Source organism: Tyto alba, unplaced genomic scaffold (assembly GCF_018691265.1).
Source record: "Tyto alba isolate M040663 unplaced genomic scaffold, T.alba_DEE_v4.0 Super-Scaffold_1000006, whole genome shotgun sequence".
Classification (NCBI taxonomy): Eukaryota; Metazoa; Chordata; class Aves; order Strigiformes; family Tytonidae; genus Tyto; species Tyto alba.
The window spans coordinates 19,671,267-19,695,151 of record NW_024881272.1 but is presented as its reverse complement, the minus strand read 5'-3'; the positions used below and the strand labels follow the sequence as shown (position 1 = coordinate 19,695,151).

The 23,885-nt window shown below is 39.2% G+C and overlaps 1 protein-coding gene across 1 annotated transcript; it reads right to left on the bottom strand.

The window, feature by feature from the left end:
- Nucleotides 1–23,885, bottom strand: LOC104357023 (vitellogenin-2-like). The gene is made up of 36 exons (XM_042806517.1): nt 23,816–23,885; nt 23,693–23,713; nt 23,432–23,583; nt 21,667–21,918; nt 20,942–21,103; nt 20,706–20,854; nt 19,984–20,134; nt 19,709–19,866; nt 19,429–19,594; nt 18,456–18,581; nt 17,939–18,157; nt 16,750–16,967; nt 16,497–16,594; nt 16,074–16,198; nt 15,864–15,965; nt 15,083–15,202; nt 14,807–14,996; nt 12,914–13,007; nt 12,621–12,806; nt 11,943–12,087; nt 11,597–11,819; nt 11,331–11,506; nt 10,467–10,958; nt 10,149–10,352; nt 9,613–9,663; nt 8,632–8,721; nt 7,333–7,545; nt 7,096–7,238; nt 6,564–6,702; nt 5,907–6,042; nt 5,273–5,459; nt 4,873–4,964; nt 3,675–3,772; nt 2,763–2,922; nt 1,224–1,385; nt 1–339 (listed from the first exon to the last, which is right to left on the bottom strand). The coding sequence occupies exons 1-36, from the start codon at nt 23,883–23,885 to the stop codon at nt 221–223; spliced, it is 5,589 nt and encodes a 1,862-aa protein (XP_042662451.1). The 3' UTR covers nt 1–220.

Genomic DNA, 23,885 nt, shown 5'->3' with positions numbered 1-23,885 from the left:
TTTTTTCCATGCGTGGATTTATTATGAAATCAGATTTTTTGGGAAATCATAACAGTTTCTACAATAATAGAGTTTAATACTTTAAATTACTTGGAAAGATTCCACACATCCTTAAGCACTTAATTTAGTATCTTTATTATTCTTTAAGATGTGTTTTCTTACACCACACAATAAAAACATTAAAATGTTTCTGTTTTTTCCTGTGCTGCAATGTACAGCTTTATGCACTGCAGTCTTCATTCTCACAAGAACATGCTATGTGTGCATCAACAGTGTCCTGCATATCCTCTGACTTCTGGTCAAACTTTGTCTGTTTGTCTGTCAGGCTGGTAGCTGAGTCTGGTGGGGAACAAAAACCAAAAAGTAGACAGTATAATTCAGAAGCTGTTTTGCAAGGTACAGTATTTACCATGTCACAGTCATTAATTACAGCAGGCTTGGCTTCTCCTCACTGGCTTACATATTTATATTTGTCTAAGTCACACAGAGATGTTCCAGGAAACCCACTTAATTAATAAGCTAGTTCTACCTTGGAGACTATTACTTCCATGTAGAATTTTATTAATAGTACATTCGGGAAAGGATATTATAGTCTTAAAGGAAAAATTAACTTGCAAAACAGACATGAACCTGTCATCTATGTAATCTATATCTACTTTATCTAATCTCTTATAATCTACAATACACCTATAAAAAAGACATCCTTCTATATCACTGCACCTGTGTGCAGAAGCCCCATCCACACCGGACCTTCTATTGCCTACATCAGCTCAGTGAAATAGGATCACATCCAAAGGCAGCAATATATAAAAATATACAACGTGAGGATACCCATTTCAGGGTGTTGCACATGATCAGCTGTGGCTGAATCCTCACAGGCTGCAATACACAGTTTTTCAGCTGAATCACAATGTGGCTGTGCTGTTACCCTGCCCATACCTTGCTAGCTCAAAGCACCACGAAAGGGACTCCAGTTTAGATTTTAAACTCTAGTATAGTGAAAAACATAGTAAAATTACAACAGGAAAACCTCTCTCTTGCTAAAGGAAGTTTTACACGTTAATGAAAACAGGGAAAGGTCTTCAACTGATACTGCAGTAAGTCCATCCCTACCTGTGGATATATTAGATTATTCATATGTTTCAAGTAGAATAACTGAGTCAAGGTACAATCTATTTGGACTTTTGTACAGCTCCTATTCAGTGGGATTTCTTTTGACTTACCAGCTGCGAGACAGTGGAAACCAACAGTGACTGGAGTAGTCTTGGTGGCAGAGCATCCTTTCACACAGCGCAGCACAGGCTCTGTAGAATAGCACTTGGACTCCACGCCCGCAAGCTGAACAGTCTTCTCAAGCTTCACAAATGAGCGTCGTAGTTTGCAGGCTGTAACACAATCCTCAGTGATAGTTTATGTGTTTATATTCAAAATCTTAATATCTCCCCAGGAGGACCCATCTGACAACAGTGTCAATTTGCAAACAACTTTCCTCTATGCAAACTATATTTTGATCATAAGCGAAGCAGCATCACTGACTGATAAGCTTTTCAAATGAGCTAATTAGATATGGAGCTACATAAAATTAATTTCAGATGCAACTGGTTTATTTCTAGATTAGGATGCAGAAATAGTCTGATGTACTTTCTAATAAACATTTTTCAAAGTAAACTGGCTCACGGAATAGCTGCAAAACCACATCTAAAAACGTTGAATACTCAACAGTGGAAATAAAAGGGAGATTTCTGACCAAATAAAAAATAATCACTAAAAAATTACAGTTACCACTGTCATTCAGACACAGAAATGCTGCAGAGAAAGACCAGTAGTCATTGCTGCCAGCCAGTAATATTGATCTCATTTTGGATTCTCAGGACAAGTGTGTGAGAAGCTAAACAGGCCACAATTTATTCCTGACTATAAGATTTATTCTCTAATATTCCAGCCATTTCTACCATATGTGAAATGGAAACACAGTATGTGGTCACTACCAACCATGGGAATATTATTGTGTACATGTATGTGGACTCCATATCCATCTAAAGCAAATTTGATGCTCAGTATTCTTGACAAAGACATAGAAGAATAACAGTTAATGCACAGCTAAACATGGAGAAGCCATCTCCAGGGACTGAGGAAGTCCTTGCCACCAGGACAAGTTTTCTTTTCAAAGGCAATGTGGCTGTTCTCCTTGCAGCACTATGGTATGCTATTGCATCATAACCTCATCTGAGAGCATCAGCACACCATATGATCCTAATCTTCTGAAACACTTAAAATAGAGCATTTTTATTTCAACCATGTAATTAAGTCCCTGGAACTGCTCATGCACTTGAATGCTTTGCTTGACAGGTTGCACTGGTTCAAAAATCAGGTGGTCAGCCATGGTAATAATTACTAATCCCCACCTGATTTTTTTTATGGGTCAAGTGCTGGAAATTGATGTCTGGGAAAATATTGTTGTGGTTAAATCAAAGCATTCTGTGTGAATTATCTTCATACATTTTTTTCTGATCTAACTGAAGCAAAGACTGTTTCAGCTTGGTTTAATTTCAACTGACTTGTGTATTTCAGCTTATTTGTTTAAGTGGTAATTTCTTCTTTCTAAACTGGCAAGTAATTTTAATACTTAATATATAACTCAATAATGAATCCTGTAAAAATGCTTTTTATTTACATTTACATATTTTAGATTTTCTAAACAGATTCTACATTTTCTAAACAACTGCAGTAATATTATATTAAATTAATTGGAGCTTGCATACCTCCTGTACAGGGCTTTTCTTCCAAAATCCAAGAATGCCCAAAGCTCACTGCATCTTTAGCTAGATATCCATTGGGCATCCGATATTCCTGTTCACATTCTGCATCATATTTTCCACATATTCCACACATTTTCCCTGCCATCCATAAAGCAACTTGAATCTTTGAGAAAAAAAGTCAAAGGCATTTCAAGTTAAAAAACGTAGAACCTATGGAACCGATTTTTGCTATGCAGGTCCCCTCCAGTGTAAGTTAATGCACAAACATTTAAAAGGTCTTTGGTAAGAATTCAAAAGGGTCTGACAGTCAAATGCCAAACTCCCACGGTGCTGCAGCGCCTTTAACTGTTACAGCTTTTAAAACCTACTGTGCAGGTCTAGTATGTAAAGTTATTAATAGTCTAGACTATTAATATGCTGAAGCTTTTGTCTGATGGATGTTTTCACAGTACGGGTGATAGATACAGTATGGTTTACCGATTTCTTACATTCCCGTTTCACATTATTTTTAGTGCAGCCTTTAAAGCTTTCATTCATCTTAAAAGAATGGCTGCATTTTTGCTGATTTGAAGAATAATACAGCTGTAAAAACAGTGGACAGGATCTGAAAATTAATTTTTCTTGCAAATGCACTGCTGACTCAGTGCGTGTACCCTCACAGGCCCATTTCCCGACACACGCCTCTGCTACAAGAATAAGGTATTTTGGTCAGTGAAAGATTCTCTCTCACTTCTCCTGCTCAGAAATAAAGAGCAAGACTGTGCAATCCTGTAGTGTCATCTTCCCTTTTGGGTTTTTTGGGCCCTGCACACATTTGGTTTTGCTACTGCACACTCTTGCTCTCATACATACAGACTTAAGGGCATTCTATGGAAATTTCTCAACACCCAAGTTTACAAAGAGGAAGAATGATACCCTGAATGTGTATCCATCAAAGTACAATTTATCAATGCCATAGACTGGAGCAACAAGTACAAGCCCTTGTTTTTCACTGTGGATCCACAGAGAAGCACCTAGAAGAAAAAAAAAAAATAAAACAAAGCAAAAGCAAAACAGACCCAACCTAGCTTCTTTAAGAAAAAAGCAACTGTCGTGTTTCCAAAATGTTCTTTCCCTTGAGATTCCTCAGTTGTTCTATTCAAGAAACAAAACATACAGCAAAATAATGTAGAAATGTGCATATATAGAAAATAAGTGTGTGTAAAATGTTGGAAAACAATTTCAATGATCACAGATTTATTAATTTTTCTTTGGGTTATTAACATATTAATATTTATTTCTATACATTATTACAGACCTGCCTATAATATCTGCATAGCTGTGCAGCTATACAAGGCCCTAAGTAAAATATATTGGAGTAAGTAAATACAAAGAACACTGTGACTGTCACTGGAGCCATTTCTAGCACAATTATCACTTCCCAAGTACATAACAAATAGGACAGAGTTCAGAACTGGCAGATGTTAACTCATTTTCAGAAAGATTTAGTCTGATTCATATACTACAGCTCTACAGTCATGAAATACCTGCATTGTACATAGCCCCTGGCTGCATAGCACAGAATGAAACAAGGTCCTTCTGTACCTTTCACAGAAAAAAACCCCTATACCTGCTTTGAGAAAAGCAAGCAGGTTATTTTATCAGTGCTCCATATTTATTCCTATCAGATTTCAGAATGCTAGCCAAATTTATACCTAAAAATCAAATTAGGAAAGCATTGATATACAAGTGTGGTGAATTTTAGAAAAGGTCTACTTCAAAAAGTTTTAATCAAACAAGATTTTATAGTACAACCGAAACACTTCTCAAATTTGGAACTCCAGTGGGAGATGCTGTAATATATGGAAAGGAGGGATCTTCATGTAAGTTATACCTTGATTAGTTTGGCCATTTCAAGAGCTTCACACTCTACTCAGTCTTTCTAAATGTTCCTATGTAAGTGAGTAAAACACTTGTTCTTAAATATCAACCTTACAACCAGAGGTAAAAATACTTATTGAATACAAACTGATGGAACCTCTTTGATAGATTCTCTCTTTCTCTCCTTCTCTCTCTTTCTTTCCTTCTCCTAAAACATGATGGAAAACCAAACAACAGATGCTTCATCACTTACCAGTAGATACGTATGAAATGTTCGTTGATGGGCTTTCAACCCCATCTACCAGCAGTTTCACCTGTCCGTTCACAGGTCGCATATCGATTTCGCTGTTAAGGAGAAGAGCGTTCATGTCCTGTTCATACCACACCCGCACGCATACAGTGACAAAGGCATTTTTCTGCTCACTAAATATCACAGCATAAGCTCATGTCAACTACTTAAATTACATCAGGGTATTCTTGTCACCTAAGATGCAGGAGAACATATCAGCATCACATTCAATATGCGTGGAAATACTGAAAAATAAGGGAAATACTGAAATGGGCTGCTGACCATGACCGATCTAAGATCCTCTCATGTTAAATGTGGACAATGTTGTCCCTCACACCCCCAGCATCTGGCAGGAGTTACTTACTGACTGCCAAGCTTGATGTTGATTGCTTTCAGATTTATAGCTTCTTCAGCATTCCTCATCATCACCAAAAACTTGAGGTCAGAGCTGCAATCCTGAGCCAAGACGTGGTAGCAGTTTGTAGGCATTGTGTAGTTAAACTGAACTTCATTAAAAGTTGTGATCTTGTTGTGGGAAACTGAGCAGCGAGCTGGTTAAATAAAATGGCAGTGAATATTTGCTTTTCCATAAAAGAAAGTCATTAAATGGCATATTTTATTTTTAGTGCTATATTATTTCAGCTTTATATTTTTTCCACTATGTGATATTTTTGTATGGATTACAGGGGCTTTTGGCTACTAAGCACCCATAAATTCTAAAAAAAGGCATGGTAAAAAATGTACTCCTCCATCTAACAAAAAATAATTGCCAGAAAGTTTAAATGTTATCAATTCAGATAAATGGTATCTTGATCCCTGAAATGGTGATGATTTCTGTACTATATGCACAATATTCTCTCCCAGTTGAACCATCTTCACATTATTACAGGATGTTTTCTAATTAACTGGAGACAAATAGCCCCAGAAAAAATCAGAAGGTGCTCAAATAATTCAGGAGACTGAGGCTGTCATGCTTCTGAACCTGATTAGACCCTGACCTTTCAAATTCTCCAGCACTGCAGAGGGGGCTTCAGCAAAGACATTCCAGATGGGAGGCTGCAGCTCTGAAGCTGGTATCCTCGGACCTACAGGGAGTGACAGGGGAAGCCTCATGGCTTTTTCATAGAGGGTCATCTGAAAAAGAATTCAAAAGCACATTCAAAATACACTTGTGCCAGGTATTCACAGCAAACAGCTGAGATCAGCTTTTTCTCCTATTTGGAATTTGATTTCAATTTCTTTTACTTTGGTAGACAAAGACTTTATGTGCTTACAGTTTTCTCTCACAGTGTGGGCCATCATTCAGATATTATTTGGGAGAGAATTAATTACTTCCCTTCAAAGGTGGTTAGGTGAACACTTATGGAGCTAGTATAGATGGAAACGTGTCATTATAAGTACCCATGGCACTCTTTTTCCATGAACAAAATCACTGTATTAATATAATATAATAGATATAATAATATCATATCATCATATCATTAATAAAATAAAATAAAACAATAATATTAAAAGGTTGCAAATAAACAAAAGAATGAGTTGCACCCAAACTCATGCTTACTTAAACTTTCTTTGACCCACTGTAATTAAAATGCCACCACCGTCTCACTTTTCTACTAGGAAAAAACAGGAGAACAATAATATTTCATAATTACATCAGGAAGCTTGATAACAACATCGCATGTCCTTGGGGAAGTTAGAGCCACGATCACCTTGGCTTGTTGAGAAGGATTCTTGTCTGTTTTTTCTGAGAACCCCAGCATAAATGCAGCCCCAGGGACAAACTTGTAAAACCTTCAAAAATTCAAATCAGAAAGATCTGGTGAAATAGATAAGCAAAAAGCAGCTCATATCCAAAATAGGTTGTCTCTCATCTGTAAGTAGTATACAGAGATTTCAGGATCCCTGGTTAGGTCTCCATAATCACCCTCTGCTTTAATGAAGAAGTGTTGAGTGAAAGGAAGTTTCTCTGCTTTCAGTAAACATGTCCAGTATAAAGAACTACTGTACATTACAGTAGGATGGCTATGATCTCCCACTCAGCTTTTATGTCTGAAGGCAATACTTGGACAGATCAGAGAACAAGATAACAGCCAGTACTTTAACAACTAGAACCTCATGGGTGGATGCTGATTTTTCCCAGTTGACCGATACCATGAAAAACATCAATTAAGACTAAAACCTCACCATTCTGCTATGGATCTGACACTTGAAGGAACTTTAGGCCACTCCAGTTTCACTTGTGCAGCAGGGTGGGCAGCAAACCTCCCAGTTACCAGCTCAGTTGAAATCTTGTAGTCCCGGCAATTCCAGCCCCATTTGAGGTATGCCTGTAATGGAGAGAGAAATGGTCCATTTTTAAATGCATGGAATGTGGTTTTCCTGTGATGCATACAGCTGGATATAACTATTTTTGAGCCTTACCACTGCCTTGTGAGCATTGAGGACTGAAGCATCAGCACAGAGCTTCCACTTGCTTGAATCTGTGAGGTTTGACACAAATACCTGCATCCGGGGCCTTATAGAGCCAATGTCAGCATATACCACAAGCTGGAGGCCTCCTATCTTCTTATCGTTACGAATGCCATGAAGAAAAACAGCTAATACTGGTGTTTTAACATCTCCCAAAAACTTAGGCTAAGAAGAAGGGGAAGAAAGTATGCAAAGAATATAAATATAGAAGAGTTACCATGGAACACTTTAGATGCAAGATCTAGATACATAAATGAAAAATAAGCAACTAAACTGCAAATATATACCAGCATATGTACCACACACATATACATGCCTATAAACTCTCATGAATATGTCTTTATTGTGGATGTATTCCTGCATACACAGATGGGCTTTATCACTGTATTTTATGAGCCAAAATTTGTGCCATTTCCTGAGTTACAGCTGATACCATGGAAATATTCATATCATTAGGATATAGTAATGACAACAATGAAGCCCAAATCATGTAAATACACACATATTTGCTTGTGAATGAAAGAAAGTGGTTCAATTTGAGTAACATCATCAGCTGTCAGTTGTGCTCATCACTCATTTTCACAATTACATCCCCCAACTACTGTTCTGTTTATCTGTCTGGTTGGTCTGTTGGCTTTCACCTCACAGATTAGCTGTGAGTTCTGTGGGGCAGACAAGTTTTGTGTTTGCACAGCACTCTAGCACAATATATAATCCAGGACATTCAAGAGCCTCCCCACTTGACAGCAGGGCCTTAAGTGTGCTGTGACCTGCAGTTCCTTCACTCCATTGTTAGACTTCAATTTATCACTTGCCCTAGGGAGCAGGCCTGCACGCATCAGCCTGGGTGGTGGTGAGGAGCCAAGGTGCTACATGTCGCCTCTGGAATGTGCCTTCTGCTGAAGCTTCTCTTAGCCTCATCCTCTACCACCACCATCCTTGCACTGTCACTGCAGCACCTCAGATTCCTTCCTGGTTGCAGAGGTCACAAGATCAGTCTCTGCAGGCATCTGTTGGGTGGGATTCCCATGAGGGAAGGGTCGTGGTGTGGGTAAGAAGGTTCCTCACCTCACTGCAGAGGAAAGTGTGTGTGTGAACTATGGTGCATGTCTCACTCTTGACTGATACCTGAAACTTGAGGGGTTAGTATTTCTCTCTTCCCACTACCCTAGCTGCACAATTACTGCAAGTGCATGACCACTCTGCCATTCCTCCGAAGTGCCAAAACCCCCTAAAAATAATGCAACTAACCTGGGATGCAGCTCGAGATGAGGCATGACTGGAACTGGTAGAAGAGTACGTGCTGCTAAGGCGGTCAGCTGGGAGTTTCTTTTTTGGGAACTGCAAGAAGAAAACACATCATGCTCAAGAGGGAGACTTAAAATCATGTTTGAAGAAATTGCACTAGGCAGTGCTGTGGAATCCCCTCTGTCATAGCATTTGTTGTTGGTAAACACATTCCAATACTAAGCAGCTCAATGACTTGCAATAGGCTTTCTCCTGCTTAGTACCTGTGACCTAGCTCTGAAAAAACTCGTTTACCCAAATATATCTGACCCTCACAAGAGACGAATAAGGAACATGTTTAGATAAGAATTCCCAGTGTGAAAAACAGTGGACCAGAGCAAATCAAATTGAACCAGCCTCTCGATTCCATATGAAAGACCAGAACTGATTCGTTTTACTTCTGTAAGGGCTTGGTCAACTGGAGGGCACACTGAATGGACACACACAGCTGAACTCTTTACTTTTAGAGGAACATTAATATCAGTACACTGGTCCTGACTGGCTCATACCCTAGTAAGAATCTTCTGCTGAACTAAAGTACCATAAAATAAAGTAACCTCCCACATTTGTCAACATTACTATCCTGGTATGTATCAACAATGATTCCAACCCAATAAACCAAGTGATCAAAGCCAGTCCAATGACCCCAGCTCTTGATGGTAGGATCTTTGTTCCTCCAAAGTGTGCATCCCCAGTCCCTTATACTGCATTGGCAGAACTTTGCATCTACTTTGCAGAGCCACAAATGGCATCATGTGCACAACACAAAGGAGAACATAGCTCTCTGTCTTTATGCATCTCAGAAAAACCACAAAGTCTTATTTGGCGTTCTAAATATTATCAGTACTGTAATGTTCCTCAACAAAGACAACAAGTTGCCTGTAAGGTTTCCATGTGATTCATGACAGATTCCATACTTAATTTACTGAGGAAAATAAAACTCACCTCTTGTCTATGTGCTGATCTAAAGCGATACTTATAAATCTCATGATCTTCCTTTGGAAATGATAAAAAAAAAGGAGATTAAAAGTCTCAGAAAAAAAAATAATGCTGCAATTACATTGAAATCTGAGCACTGGGAATTAAGTAAAGATTTTACTAATTAGCATTCATACATAGTTCTGTATGCTTAGTCACAAGCACACAGCGCAAGACTTTAAGTAGTTTATATAAAGCATTAATGTTCCTACCACAAAATTAAGACAGAAACATGCAATGTATATTGACAGAGAGTAGTAAATTGGCAAAAAATGGTTCCCTGCTTATAACAAAAAGTTTCAATGAACTTGTGAAAACTTTTGAGATGCTTTGAAGTAGGCATCTGAGACAATGATTTGTGTGTTTGCAGAATAAATTTTGCAACTTTATGTTGCTAAAATTTACTGTGTTGTGTTTTCCTGATTTATGATGCAAAGCCAGCTGTCATCAGGAATGTGATTCATGAACATTAGCAGCATCAGTCAATTTACTGACAAAGTTACCCATATTTTGGAATATGTGCTGCTGCCACCTTCCAGATGTCTTGAATAATGCCCATGGCTATGGTGACTCGATGACTCGCTGCTGCTGCTGCTGCCATTCAGATACCTTGAGTGATGCCCATGGCTGTGGTGACTTGATGACTTCCTGCTGCTGCTGCTACTGCTGCTACTGCTCCTACTACTACTACTGCTGCTGCTGCTGCTCCTGCTACTTCTGCCACTACTGCTGCTGCTCCTGCTACTTCTGCCACTACTGTTACTGCTGCTGCTACTACTGCTCTTGCTGTTACTGCTCCTGCTACTGCTCTTGTTACTTCTGCTGCTACTGCTGCTGCTGCTCTTGCTACTTCTGCTACTGCTGCTGCTGCTACTGCTCTTGCTACTTCTGCTGCTACTGCTGCTGCTGCTGCTCTTGCTACTTCTGCCACTACTGTTACTGCTGCTGCTACTGCTCTTGCTACTTCTGCTGCTACTGCTACTGCTGCTGCTACTGCTACTGCTCTTGCTACTTCTGCTGCTACTGCTCTTGCTACTTCTGCTGCTACTGCTGCTGCTCTTGCTACTTCTGCTGCTGCTCTTGATGCTTGCATCTTTGTTTCTCGCTTGCTTCACTTGGTCATTCTCATCTTCATCCACGGCCTTTTTACGATCAGGAGAAGCAGCAGATGATGAGGAAGAAGAGGAGACAGCTGAGGAGGCAGAAGATGAACTGGAGGGCTTTTTTGCATTGAGGTCTGTCCCAAGCTCTGTTAGCATAATTTTTCCTTTCTTAGAAGGTTTCTTCTTCTGGTGTCGTGTTTTATTTGCAACCTGCAAAAACATTTCAAATAGAAGTGCAAAAGGGGATACATCTAATTCTGTATTTACAAAGTAAAACTTCTCTGAGTGTCTGACAAGCTGCTCACATCAGCCTTTCAAGGATCAGCAACTTCCCTGCCTCGATCTCTGCAGAAGCTGCAGAACCGCCTTAGATCCACTCCACCCAGATGAAATCTAGCACAGCACAGAGGACCAGCCTCAGCTGGATGCACCCCATAGGATCAATCCCTCTAGATGTGGCACTGGCACCTTTCAAACTAGTCCCATCCTTGCTTTTCCATGTCAGCTTTCCACACTGACCTTCAAATTCTTGACTTCATTTATGGGTAAATATTCCCCCTTTCCATGCTCAAAGTCTCTTACCCTGAACACATTTTCAATGCCTAAAATCTTCTTCAGTTTAGGTTGGATGTCCTCATATGGAGATGACTCATCCTCTTCCTCAGACTCCGAGTTTACCACATGAATTATTTTGGAAGCTGCTCTGGATCCCGCCTGAATCTCCACCTGAATTTTGTCAATATCGGCATCTGTTTGAACTACACACCAATTTCACACATTAGAAGGTTATACTGTTTCAAATAGCACCGACAAACCTAAGATGACAAGGCTTGTGCTCAACATCATACCTGGCATCAAGACTATTTTAGCTTCATGTTCTCCGATTAATCTGTGTAAATATGTATTTTTTAGGAAACTGGCATCTCGTGACCTTCTGGAAAAGCAGAACTGACAACCAAGATGATGCAGTTTGATGCAAATATCTCGTTTATGAGTTTTTCTTCCTGTGCCATGGCGAAGATCCTCTTGAGAGCTATAGGCATGTTTCCTTGGCACGCTGTCAGCTCCTTTCTGTATTGGAGATGAGTACGTGAATACCATTGGGAGCATATCATTGGCAAGAGTAAAACTGCAGACACATGCACCACAGAGAGAGGGTAAACATTACTATATAAGCAAAACAGAATAGATTACCGTTGTGAAACCTTCACTGGAAGCTCTCTCTGATGGCTTGAAAGGTTCTTCCACAATATCTGATGAAGCATCTCCTGGGAGAATTGAGGTCCTCTTTTCAATCCCCAGTTCTCCTATATTTCTTGATACAGCAAAAGCCTTATGTCTGTTGAGATACGTGCAACAAATGATGAATTATTTCCACCTCTTGTCTTTGGATTAAATGAAATACATCCCTGTGGGTATCATGTGACAGCAAAGATATGTTGTTTGAACATAGGGATTGTATATGCAATAATAAGTGTAACTATTATTAAAGACAAATAAGAGTTCATGACAAACACCAGTTCCTTACATCATGGGAATTTTTCAAAATCTGGATAAATTTAAACACATTTCCAAAACATGAAAGGCATTAATTTAAAAATAAAAATTAAAAACCTTAGCAGACAATAAAATAATAAACAAATACAAATTTAAAACACAAAATAATAAGCAAAATAAAAATTAAACTCCCAAATAATTAGGTATTTTTTGACTTTTAACTCCCCTATTTCTTTTCCCGCTCTTTATTCCAAAGGTTCTGCTACACACTGAAAAGTCACTCTGCCTATGTAGAAAATTCCATAGGAGGTCAGCCAGTATTGAATTTTGTAAGGTTCCAGCAACAGGAAGTATTCTGAAGTAATGCTACCATACCTTCCAACTACTATCTCAGTTTCCTCGTGGCATGGAATTGTTTCAATCTTAATATTTTTCAGTTTCATGTCTATCTTGGCATCAAACTTCAATGGCACTTTCGTCAGGACCTTGCCTTGAATCTCAGCAGCATGTTGAAAGTATTCTGTGTTGACACCCATTGTTGCAACTGTATGTATGTATAAGCTGAAACAGAGGGAAGCCGTCAGATGTAAGAAAGATGCTCTTTAACATGCAGTTCTGCCTTTTCATAAAAAACCTCCATCATAGGTAAAACCTTAGAAACGCCATACCTTGGGTTTATGTCAGACCGAATCTGCACAGTGGATTCGAGTAACTGGGAAGGTCTAATATCTCCAGTTAAAGGGGGAGTTATCTTTCCATCAACTGCAAATGACAAAACAACATTTAAACATGGTAAAAGGGAAATAAAGGGTTTGAATTTGAGCAAGACACAGTTTTCAGAAAGAGGTAAATATTTTGCTAATACAACAAATATGTCTGGAAAACAAGAGAATGAGATCTTTTATGAGTTTGAAAATTACCAAAAATATACAGAAAGCTTGTTCTGTAGGCAAGGGTTCTGATACAACTTATTGAAAATGGAAATGAAAATATAGTAAAAAAATAAAGAGCTGACCCAAATTGAAAATTTATTAATTAGTATAACATTAACATTTCAGAAACATGAGGAGCCAGAAGACAGAGTGAATGGTCAGCAACCAGGCTAAAGAAACCCTGCTCTCCAATCTTTCTTCACATCAAGTGTGAAAGTCTTTCTTGCACAGTGGACCCAAAAATGGACACTGTACTCCAGATGGAGCTTCGCATGTCCTAAATAAAGGGGGAAGAGAGGGGGATTGATTTTCACGCTAGCTCTGCTCTTGCTGTTGCAGCCAATGATGCAGTTGGCCTTCATCACCACAAGAGCACACTGCTCATTCACTATACCGGCTTGTCCTCCAGGCCTCCCTGGCCCTTTTCTTCAGAGCTGCTTTATGTCCGGGTGACTCCCAGCCCATACACTTGCATGGGTTAGTCCATCCCAGGTGAAGGACTTCGCAATGCCTTTCTCAAATTTCATTGTGCTTCTGTCAGGCCACCCCCTCCAGCCTGTCAGGCTGCCCTGAGGTGGCAGCCTGCCCTCTCCCCCCCTGCAATTCAGTGACTGTCCCACCAATTCAATGTCATAATTGACACAGATTTGCTGAGTGTGCCTTCTTTTCCAAAGTTCAGATTGTTAAAAGAGACAATGAACAAGTGCTAATGATGGAGGAACATGGCTCATAACAAGCCACCAATTAGACTTTCATCTGTTAACTACTCTTGGAGATCAGCAGTCCAGACAGCCTTCACTCACTTTGTAGCTCATCCATCTAATTCATACCTCCCCAACTTGGCTAAAAGGATGTTATTTACAAAAAAAAAAAAAAAAGGCAAAACAAAACAAAGAAAAAACCCCAAACCAAACCAACAAACAAAAAGAAACTACCCACAAAACAAGTGGCAAGGGTTCAAAGATGTTGTTAAATCAAACTGACAAACCAAAACCCAAGAGCAGCAAAGAGTGGACACATACAAGACTTCTATAAAGAGCACAAGTATAGATACTTCACCCTTTGTTTCTTATGTGGTGTCAGCCAAAGGAATGGTCAGTTTTGCCTAAATTAAAAGTCTGCTGCACAACAACAGTACGATCACTGAATTAACTTCTTGATAAGTATTTGTACTTGCATATTTGTTCTTTTAAAAGTGCTCTCTGTCTCTTTTGACAAGGTCTCTTCTCTTCCTGATTTCTCTAATGTTCTTGGTAGTTCTCTTTTGATTGTCTTCTATTTTCTTTTCTTTTTAGATCACCATTGAATCCTAATCCGTGTGCATCTCTCAGGAGCCACCCCCTCCTGCCCATGTCTGCATCAAGTCCCCAGTCAGCTCTTGTTTTTTCTGGCCTTGAATGCTGTGACCTTTCTTTCCCCGGTTTCCCAGATTTTCACCTCACCTCCCCTGTCTTCAACTCATTCAAAGATGAGGCAAAAATCAGCTATCTCCAGCTTCTCTTCAAACACTGCCTCCCCTCCACTACAAAAATTAGTTCTAACTTTTTTCTTCATCCCCTCTTGGCTTGTCATCTCCCTCTCATCCCCTGCTCAGAGCTCGCAAGGCTGATCTCACACTTCTCAACTCACCGCTGACGGCCGCACGTGCCAGAGCCGCCGTGTATGACCCGTACTCCAGCGGCAGACCGGTGCAGGTTGGAACGACGTATCGCACCTCTCCCAGCCACACCGGCTGCGTCCACTGTCCTGCAATGCCACCGCGGATTTGGCTGGCAATCCGCTTGATCACTGCGTTCCTGTCAGCAGGTTCCAGCACAGTCTGCAGTAAAACAGAGATCCAAGAGGCTGGGATATAAGAGTGCAATGGTTTCAAATCCTGCAAAGGAAAGTAGGGGTCCCTGGTACCTTTATAGCCTGATGCAGGACTTCCTTATTGATGTTGACATAGAACAGCTCTTGGCCAAATAGTTTCAAGTAGGCTGATATCAAGGGGATTTCTGTTGGCAGCTCCTTCCATCCCAGCAGCTAGGGAACAGATAAAGAAACAATCAGAGTTCCTTAATGCAACACTTTACAAATGGTAATTCAGCAAGGTGATGGCACTGACCAAGCTGCAATTTTCTATTGCTGCTTGCGTTTCTTTGCCACTTTGTAAACAGCACAGTGTCACTAATTCAGACTTACTCCCTGGCACTGAGATGCCCATGAATACCCTCCTGTCCAGAGTTTTGTATTCCGATACAATAATATTTACACAGAGGGGCTGGGCCATTAGTGCCACTAAACCCAGTTTGAAAGCACAGCAACAAATCACCTATTCTCTTGAAAACAAAGGTATATTCTTGCAAACTAAGCGAGATAGGTGAAGGGAGAGAGGAGGATGCCTTCCAGGCATGAGACACACACCATGCTGCAATGCCTGCCTCCCCCCTCTCTTCCCGTGCTCCTTTCACAGACATGTGTAAGCTGGCGATGAGGCAGGGCCAGAGAGAGAATTTGCAGGAGGTACCAAACCATCACAGGAGTGATTGTCCCCTGAAGTCCCACTGCAGATCTCTCTATCACAGAAATACTCGAGGTGACTGCTAGGTGGGATAACCTTCTGAGACAGGGTTTAACTACTATAAGAAGCCTCACTAAATACCCCTTCATATAGCCCACGCACTGCATTACTGAAAATACCTACAGCTTTTCCAATCTCCTTTATCTTTTTGTATGTGGGATATTCAGCAAATGGGATATTTTGTTTCATGATGACATCTGTGAGGCCTTCCACGCGGACACCAACCTATCAAAGCAGCACAAGAAGAAGCAGTCTGAGACGTACTTAGAGACAAAACTTTGTGGTCAATTTTCATTTTTATTTGCTTTATTATTGATTTAGGTAGATATTTACCTCCACCAAATCAGCCACTGAGCCTGCAGAATACGCCGTCAGCTTGGAAATTATTGTGGATGGGAACATTGTTCCTGGGCTGTTCATAACAAAAACATCACCAGCAGCACCAACTTTATAGTTTTCTATGGCAGAAGTAAAGAAAAGACATATCTTTTTTCTAACCACTCTGCTTACCATTCAAGATCATATTTCTGCAGCTTTTTCCATTGCCAACTCTAAGATATATCATTACATAAATTTTAACTGTTTAGGCCCAAATTAATAAATGGCTATTCATGCACTTTTAAATATGTGACTGTCACATTTAATTCCATTTCCTCTTGAAATGCAGAATGCCATATTCCTCCAAAGGACTTGGTGTCTCTTCAAAATGGATTTCTGATGAGAAAATTTCCTAGTCACTGAAATGCTTTTACTCACCAAAGAAACCACCAATACGTATGACCTTGCTATATCGATAGCTCAGCCTGTCCAATTTGGGGGCCAGCAGCTTAAGGGCAATATTGCAAGCTGAAGATCTAAACAGAATGAGAAAGGTAATAATATCCAGAAGGAAGCTGCACCCCATCAGAATATAAACTGAATTCAGTTTGTCAGCACATGCAGTTCTCACTAACAAGAATGTAACAGAACTTATCTGCAGATCTCCCACTTCATTCCCGTCTCTACTTACATGTTGTACATGTACGGCAATCTGCTCTTCGATAAAGCCTTCATGTGGGAATACACAAAACTGGCAACTTGCAAATTGCTCTCCTTCATTGCCACATTAGCTATCGTTGTTATTAAAGGAAGAGCAGGCCTTGTCTCAAAGATAACAGCACAAGCCATCATTCGCACTTCGGGGGGAAGAGACTGGTCTGCGAGGATCTGGATGAGATATCCCTGCACCTGCAAAGAGAAAAGCGTGTCTGGAATTACCAATAATAGAGACTTTTTTTGAAGACTGGATTAACACGTAACCCACAAGAAATATGGGAGAGGGGGTCATTATCCCTGCAGATAGATTTCCTGATCTTTTTTATTGAGTGGTTCCACATAATTTTATTAAGACAACTGAAGGGGCCATGGAGGAACAGCCCCATGGAGAAGGGCTGGCACTGAATCTGAAATAGATGTCCCTATATCAATGTATTGGGTCAACCCACCACAATTAAAAACACATCAGCATAGCCTTTTGCATTACTGACATTCAAAGAGCAGTGAATAACTTCAGAAGAAACAACTGTAGATAATACGACAGATTCATTCCTTGGAGTAACTCTACTGACTCAGTGAGCGTGCTTCACTATTTTAGACCGCTTTTAAAAGGGGAACTTCAGTAGCACACCAAAGACAGTCTAAGTGGATGTTGTCTCATACAGGTCCTATATCTAAACCACTTGAAACGCAGGAGTCTTGCTTATGCTCACCACACCAGAAACCTCAGTGGGAGGTCAGTGGTGACTCATCCAACCTTAAGGGAAGGGTCTAGAAGAGGCAGAGCAATGTTGACATTTTGCCTAGGAGGTCAACAGAAAGTGTCTCTCTCTCCTCCTGACTATGGAGACAGTTTAAAATGTATGCCTGACTTTTAGGTGGCTAAATTTCCACCATACATAACTAACACAGGACTTAATTGGTTATGACAGATGACTAAAGAAACACTGCTGATATCCTTCTGGAAGATTCCTACTGACTAATAATTATTACAGCTTAGCAGAAAACATCAGCTTAAATATAAATCTGTATTGTGTTCTTAAAAATAATCCTGTTTTTCTAAGCATGCTGTATCCACACACATGATACCATTAAATTCATTACCCTTATAGTATATATTCTCTAATTAACTAAGTAAAGAATCCCTCACAGATCCTACTTACTGTTTTGGGGTCCTTCCAAGCTATTTTTCTCAAGGCCATTATAGCATCAATCTGAATGTGGATGGGGATATCAGAAGCACTGGATGAAAATATGGGAAGGAACTTTAGAATGCGCTTGATGCTGGCTGGTTCTCCCACGTTGCCGATGCACTTCAGAGCTAATTTCATTTTGTCTTCACGGCCCCTGCTGATTGCTTCATCTGCCAGGTCATGGATGGGCTAAAGACAAAGCACAGTTCAGTGTACTCTTCATATTGTATAGATTGTCCGCAGTGTTCCCCTCACTCACTGAAAAGCCTATCACAATAAAGCAACTGGTTTTAATAAAATCACTTAGTGATGGTTTCTCTCAGCATTTACCTTATGACAGGAACGCTGTGTTTTCAATCATGAAGCAAATATCTACATTAATGAAATTATTCCTTGCCTTTGTTCTGAAGGAGACCTATGAAACGTGTAAGTCAAATTGCCATTTTTATACTGTATCTTAAGAACATCCTGACAAAAAGCTGCCCACCTGAAGAGCTTCTCTAGGACAAGCTGAGGTCTGAGAACAGTATCTATTGACCACAGAACTGTATCCCAAGCAGGCAACTTGCTGGAGCATGGGATTTTTCTGGATTCGAGAACTGGTCATTAAATCCTGTGGGGTAAAAAAATACCAAATTATTTTAATACAGTGCTTCATATAGCATTCAGAGCAGAAAAATTACCAGAATTTATCTGAGGGGAGCAAATTCTGAATTATTATTGTTCACATCCAAAAAAAAAAATTAGCTTGTAGGCATTTCATTTGTGATCTTCACTTCAGGGCTTAATTTCCCACTAGTTTCAATATATAGAAGTTTACATGGGACCATTCTGATTTTCCTCAACTGAGCATAACAATGAAAATACAAATATTATGGGTAAACATCAATCTATAAGTGCAATATCATCAGAATAGTGTGCAACTCAATTATATTAATGATGAATTCTTGCATCATATCCTTTTTTTTTCCTATTTAAGAAGAAGAATATTGACTAGAGATGGCAAAAAATCCTGGTCAGAATAAATTACTCGTTATAGTGTCAAAATATTTGATGTTTGCACTCAATTTCACATGCAGCACTTTCCAGTTCATAGGAATAGTTTGCAATTAAAAGAGCTATTCAAATGACATAACACACAAATCACCACATGTTTCAAGATAGATTGAAGTGGATAAAATTTTCTTCATAGAAGACACGTGATCCCAGAAAACTAAACTAGGAATTATTCTCAGAAGCTGTTATGGGAGAAGGGCTTTTATATCCATCTAGAGAAATGAAGACACAGGACTCTCCTTGCACATTAGTAATGCCCAAAGAAATTCATAGTTCAAAATTTGTACAAAATTGGTGTAGATGAGAGGAGAATCCAGCCTCTAATGTACTTAATAATTAAAGGTTGTCATCAGTTATCATTCCTTTTGATATGAATTAGGAAAGATTCACACGGATTTACTCACTGCTGCTATTGGAACAGTGTGTTCATCAGCTTTCATTAAATGGAGAGCAAAAGAAACACTTAGAAGAGTCTGAAGGTAGTTAAGGTCATCATTGCGAATTCTGGTCTTAATGAATTTGAGCGCTTCTGCGGTGCCTGTTGCAGAAACTGCACTCAGCAGCCATCGCCTGCAAGCAGGTGTAAAAAAAAAAAAAAAAAAAAAAAAAAAAAAAAGCCCTTGATTTTAGCTCTCAATTCTCCAAAAATGGAAAAGTTTCTTATAAGTTGATACAATGAAATACCTGTAGCGGGGTTTATCTGAAAATTGTCTCCAGATGGACTCAAGACTATCAGCACTTGCTATCCGGCAGAGCTGGACGAGCTCCAAGAATCTGTATGGAACATCATCGTGGAAATCTTGTTGGTTATTCAGGATTATGTGTTGCAGCGTTTCTACTATCTGTTACAAAACATGAGGGAGAGGGGGCATACCTAATTAAATCCTTTGGAATTTATGATCATTAGTCTTTTAATTTTTTGATTAGAAAAGCAACTTGAAGACCTAAAAATACCATACCCGTTGCTCGGGGTTTTTTGTCTTGATTAGCTGCACTGGCATCTGTGGCAATACTGATGGGAAGTGGTAACGAAGGCCTCCGAAGCTCTGCATGGAAATGTCCAGGGTGCTCCCCCGTTCGCTTCTCACTTCAAGCAGGGTGAGCTGTTGTCTGTGAAGAGACAAATGTTGTGGGAGGAATAAATTTGCTCTCTTCCTCTATCTGCCTTGGCTGTTTGTTTGTTCAGTGATTCTGTGATGGTATCAGCTTTAGTTTTTAATAATTTTTCTTATCACAGTAAAATCTTACAGTCTGCTAATGGATAACACCTTCTAATTGGAACAAAGTAGTATTAGAGTTATCTACAATTAAATTGTTTCTGGGGAGGGGCTAAACCACTGTCTTCTGAATGAGAGCTACTGACTCAGTGGAATCAATGATCTTATTTCTATGTGCACCATCTAGCCCTTTTTCAGAACAGAGTAGTAAAGTTGCATTCTTATGGTATAAGCAAGCAAAAGAGCATTTCTCCTTTTCTTTCATGTAACTGTAGTGCCAACTTCACCAGAGTAAAAATGGTTCACTGAATTTTTAGGAGTGTGGAAACCCCAAGTATGAGCACTCGCAGTTTTACCCAATTGCTGTGGAGCTCAATTCTCATTTCACTTCAACTGGGGGTGAAAGGGACTGTCAGAATCTATAATTATTCTCACTTTGTGAAGCAAGCCCATGTCCCACCTACCTTGCTTCCATGACAGCAACACCAGTAGGTTCACTGAATGGTGAGATCTCATACACCTGCTGTGACACCACTTCTGTGATGAGGGTACCACCGTCCGACTGCTTCAGTTTGTAGGAGAAAGCCGCAGTCCCTTTTATGAGCCTTGCTTTCTGGAGAAGGACAGAGAAACCCAAAGAGTGAATGGGAAGAGAACGGCTGTGTCTATAATTAGGAAGGTCTTTTCACATCGCACGTACCATCGTGTCAACAGGACAAGGATAGATGTAAGCCATTCCAACACTCTTCGTCACTTTTTCCTGGCAATTATTTTGGTCTACAGTTTTGGTAACAGAGACACGGCTGTTCTTCCTGTCTTCCTGGATGACGTACCTTGTATGACAAACACCTCCAATTCCAGCCTGGTAGATCAATACAGACAATAAGACTTTCCAATTATATCAGGATTTCACTGCATGAGAAGAGGTTTTACTGAACGAAGATTCTGAAGGAGCAGTATGAGCGTAAGGACCTGCTGAACAGTCTTAAATATGTTTTGAAACCTGTTACCATTACACACAATTAATCCTATTGAGCTGAAAAATACACAGGTGAACAACACTTAGTCAGATGATGGAGTTTAAAATTAAAAAGTAATCAACTAATTAACATCAACAATGAACAAATAAAACAGATCAAGTAGCTGTGTCAGGGAAGTCATCTAACAAATACATTCATAGCTAATAATTCCTTTTTCTTCGAAAGACTGCATGTTAAGTCTTAAATACAGATATCTTAAAAAGAACCAAGCCCAGATAATTCATTCAATAAGTATGTACATGTTTTCTTCCATGTGAATGAAAAATCATCTTTTTTTGATGGCGAACATTTGAAAGTAGATACAAGTAAACAGAAACTTGAAGAAAGAGCACCTAAAGAGAACACATCATTTCAGTAAACTAATTTTAGAATGGAAAAAACAAACCTCTTGCAATTCATACACATTCTGTGACTTTTTAATGGTTATCTGAATCATGTTCAGTATTCCTCTCACTATGTTAATACACATATCAGGGCAGTCTTCTGGGCCATAGATGTTTCCAATCCGTCCACTATTGTATTCAAACTTGAAGGGCCGAGTAAAACATGAAGAAACAATTTGGGTGATTTTGGAAGATCGAGTAAATGGGTCCTTGGGCCAGATGCCATTGTATTCTTCAAATTGTGGTGAGCGGATCTGGGAAGAAATTAAGAAAAGATACTTATGTGAATAAAATTACTTTGGTACGAAATTTGCAAACGGATTGGAAGAAATTAACATAATCACTAGTTATATACTCTTTCCTTCCAAAGGTAGGCTTAGAAATTCATACAGCAGTTTATTCTTTTGTCTCTTGCTTACACTATTGCAAAACCAGTACATACCTTATGGGCTCAGCAGTGTTATTTTATCTTACAGAAGCAGCTAATGTATCACTATTATTTCCCAGTGACATTTTAAACATTTTACTTGCATTAACTTTATAGGAAGAAAGGCTGATTCAAAAAGAAATTTTAAAAAATTCAAATAAAATTCTCCATATTTTTTCAGCCTTAAAATAAATATTCTGCATTAGGTCAAATTCAGCATTTTAAAAGTTTATATCATTCTAAATGTCAAAAAAATATAGTTTTAAAATGTTTCATTTTAACTTGCCTCCTTCCAAATTTATTTTTTTTTACTAAACTAGTTGCTATATTTGATTCTTATTTGTGATTTGCTTAAATCAACCCAGGGTTGTTTTTTTTTAATAATGAACAATGTATTTATAAACTTTTTTTTTCCCATACTGAGACACAATGTAAATCAGAAGCAATTTCAGTATCTTTGGCAAAGTTACTGCCAGTTTAGGTGCCTCAGAGCACAGCCTGGTACACACCATGTAAGAATTTCAGAATGAAGACTATCGTGCAAAATGCAATCCCTAGCTTGTAATTTTGACATCTTGCCCTCATCAATAAAAGATGATCTACAGTTCAACTACAATCAGTAAGAGCTCTGTCACTGAACTCAGTGCCCCAGAAAGAAGCTCTTGTATGTAACTAAATTAAACAGACAAACTGAAACATATTTATTTCAAATGGGTCAGGTCCTATCTTTATTGAGGTCAGCAGAGACATGATTTCACGTGTACAGATCTTTTACTGCATCATCCAAACATTAAATATTTTTACGTGATCCTTTTTGATGCCTTTCATTATTTTTATCTGTCTTTTATCACTTTTATGACGTTTTGTCTTTAGCTTTTATTACTTTTTATCTTTAGCTTTTACCACATTTAAGTCTAAGTTTATTAATTGCTTGCATGACGATGATTTCACGTGCCCAAGTCCTGGCTTCCCACAGAAGTTGGAAATATGTGCTGAGACCAAAATCAGATCTTAAACTCAGAGCAGGCTTCAGTGTCTTGAATTAGAAATAACCATTTGCTAACAGAACCCCTGATTCTGGGACCTCTATTTCTTACACAAATTCTCGAGGAACACCTGCTACAAACCATTTCCACAACAAACACTGGTAAGTGACTGGATGCCAAATCACTTATATCACTTCCGAAACTTTAGCTTGCACACTGTTCTCTGACATCTACAGCACTAAGTCTCCAGCTGTGTCTCCTACAGATTTACTAAAACATGGATTAGCCAGATGCAATTTTGATTGTGATTTATAGTTCACTGCTGCATGGTACATTTGGAAGAAGACATGGTACCTTGAGAAGGTAAGTGTTCTCTGACAGCCCACTGATCTCTAGTTTGCTGCTCAAGCGCACACCAACTTTGGCTAAATCTTTTTCTTGAAGCCCATTCAACACCCAGCCTTCATAGCTGTACAAGTAGCTCTTTCTGCTACCAAATCCAGGGTCTGTGGGAATAATAGCAATTTTCATGATACTTGCAAACATGTTCTAATAAACAGAAATCACGGCAAAATCACTGAAAGGTTATAGAATTATAGAAAGAAATTTACTTACCAATGTCAAACTTCTGGCTACCTGCAAAAAGATCAAAAACCAGATGAGTAACATTCAGTCTAGATCCAGTTTTTGCCACTGAACTTAAGGAAAGAGAGATCAAGGAGGTATATGTAGACTTACCTACAAGGGTGAGTGCTAGTGCGAGTATGATTCCCCTCATAGTGAAGGTGAATGGGGCTCTGTCAGACAT

Bases quoted from the DNA above. Each gene is read 5' to 3' on its own strand.
- LOC104357023 (XM_042806517.1), bottom strand. From the start codon at position 23,885: ATGTCTGACAGAGCCCCATTCACCTTCACTATGAGGGGAATCATACTC. The intron at 21,104-21,666 runs GTTTGTTTTTTC...TTGATCTACCAG, and splicing joins ATGTGTATGAATTGCAAGAG to GCTGGAATTGGAGGTGTTTG. The intron at 18,158-18,455 runs GTGGGCAGCTTT...CTTTGTCTTTAG, and splicing joins GTCCTAGAGAAGCTCTTCAG to CCCATCCATGACCTGGCAGA.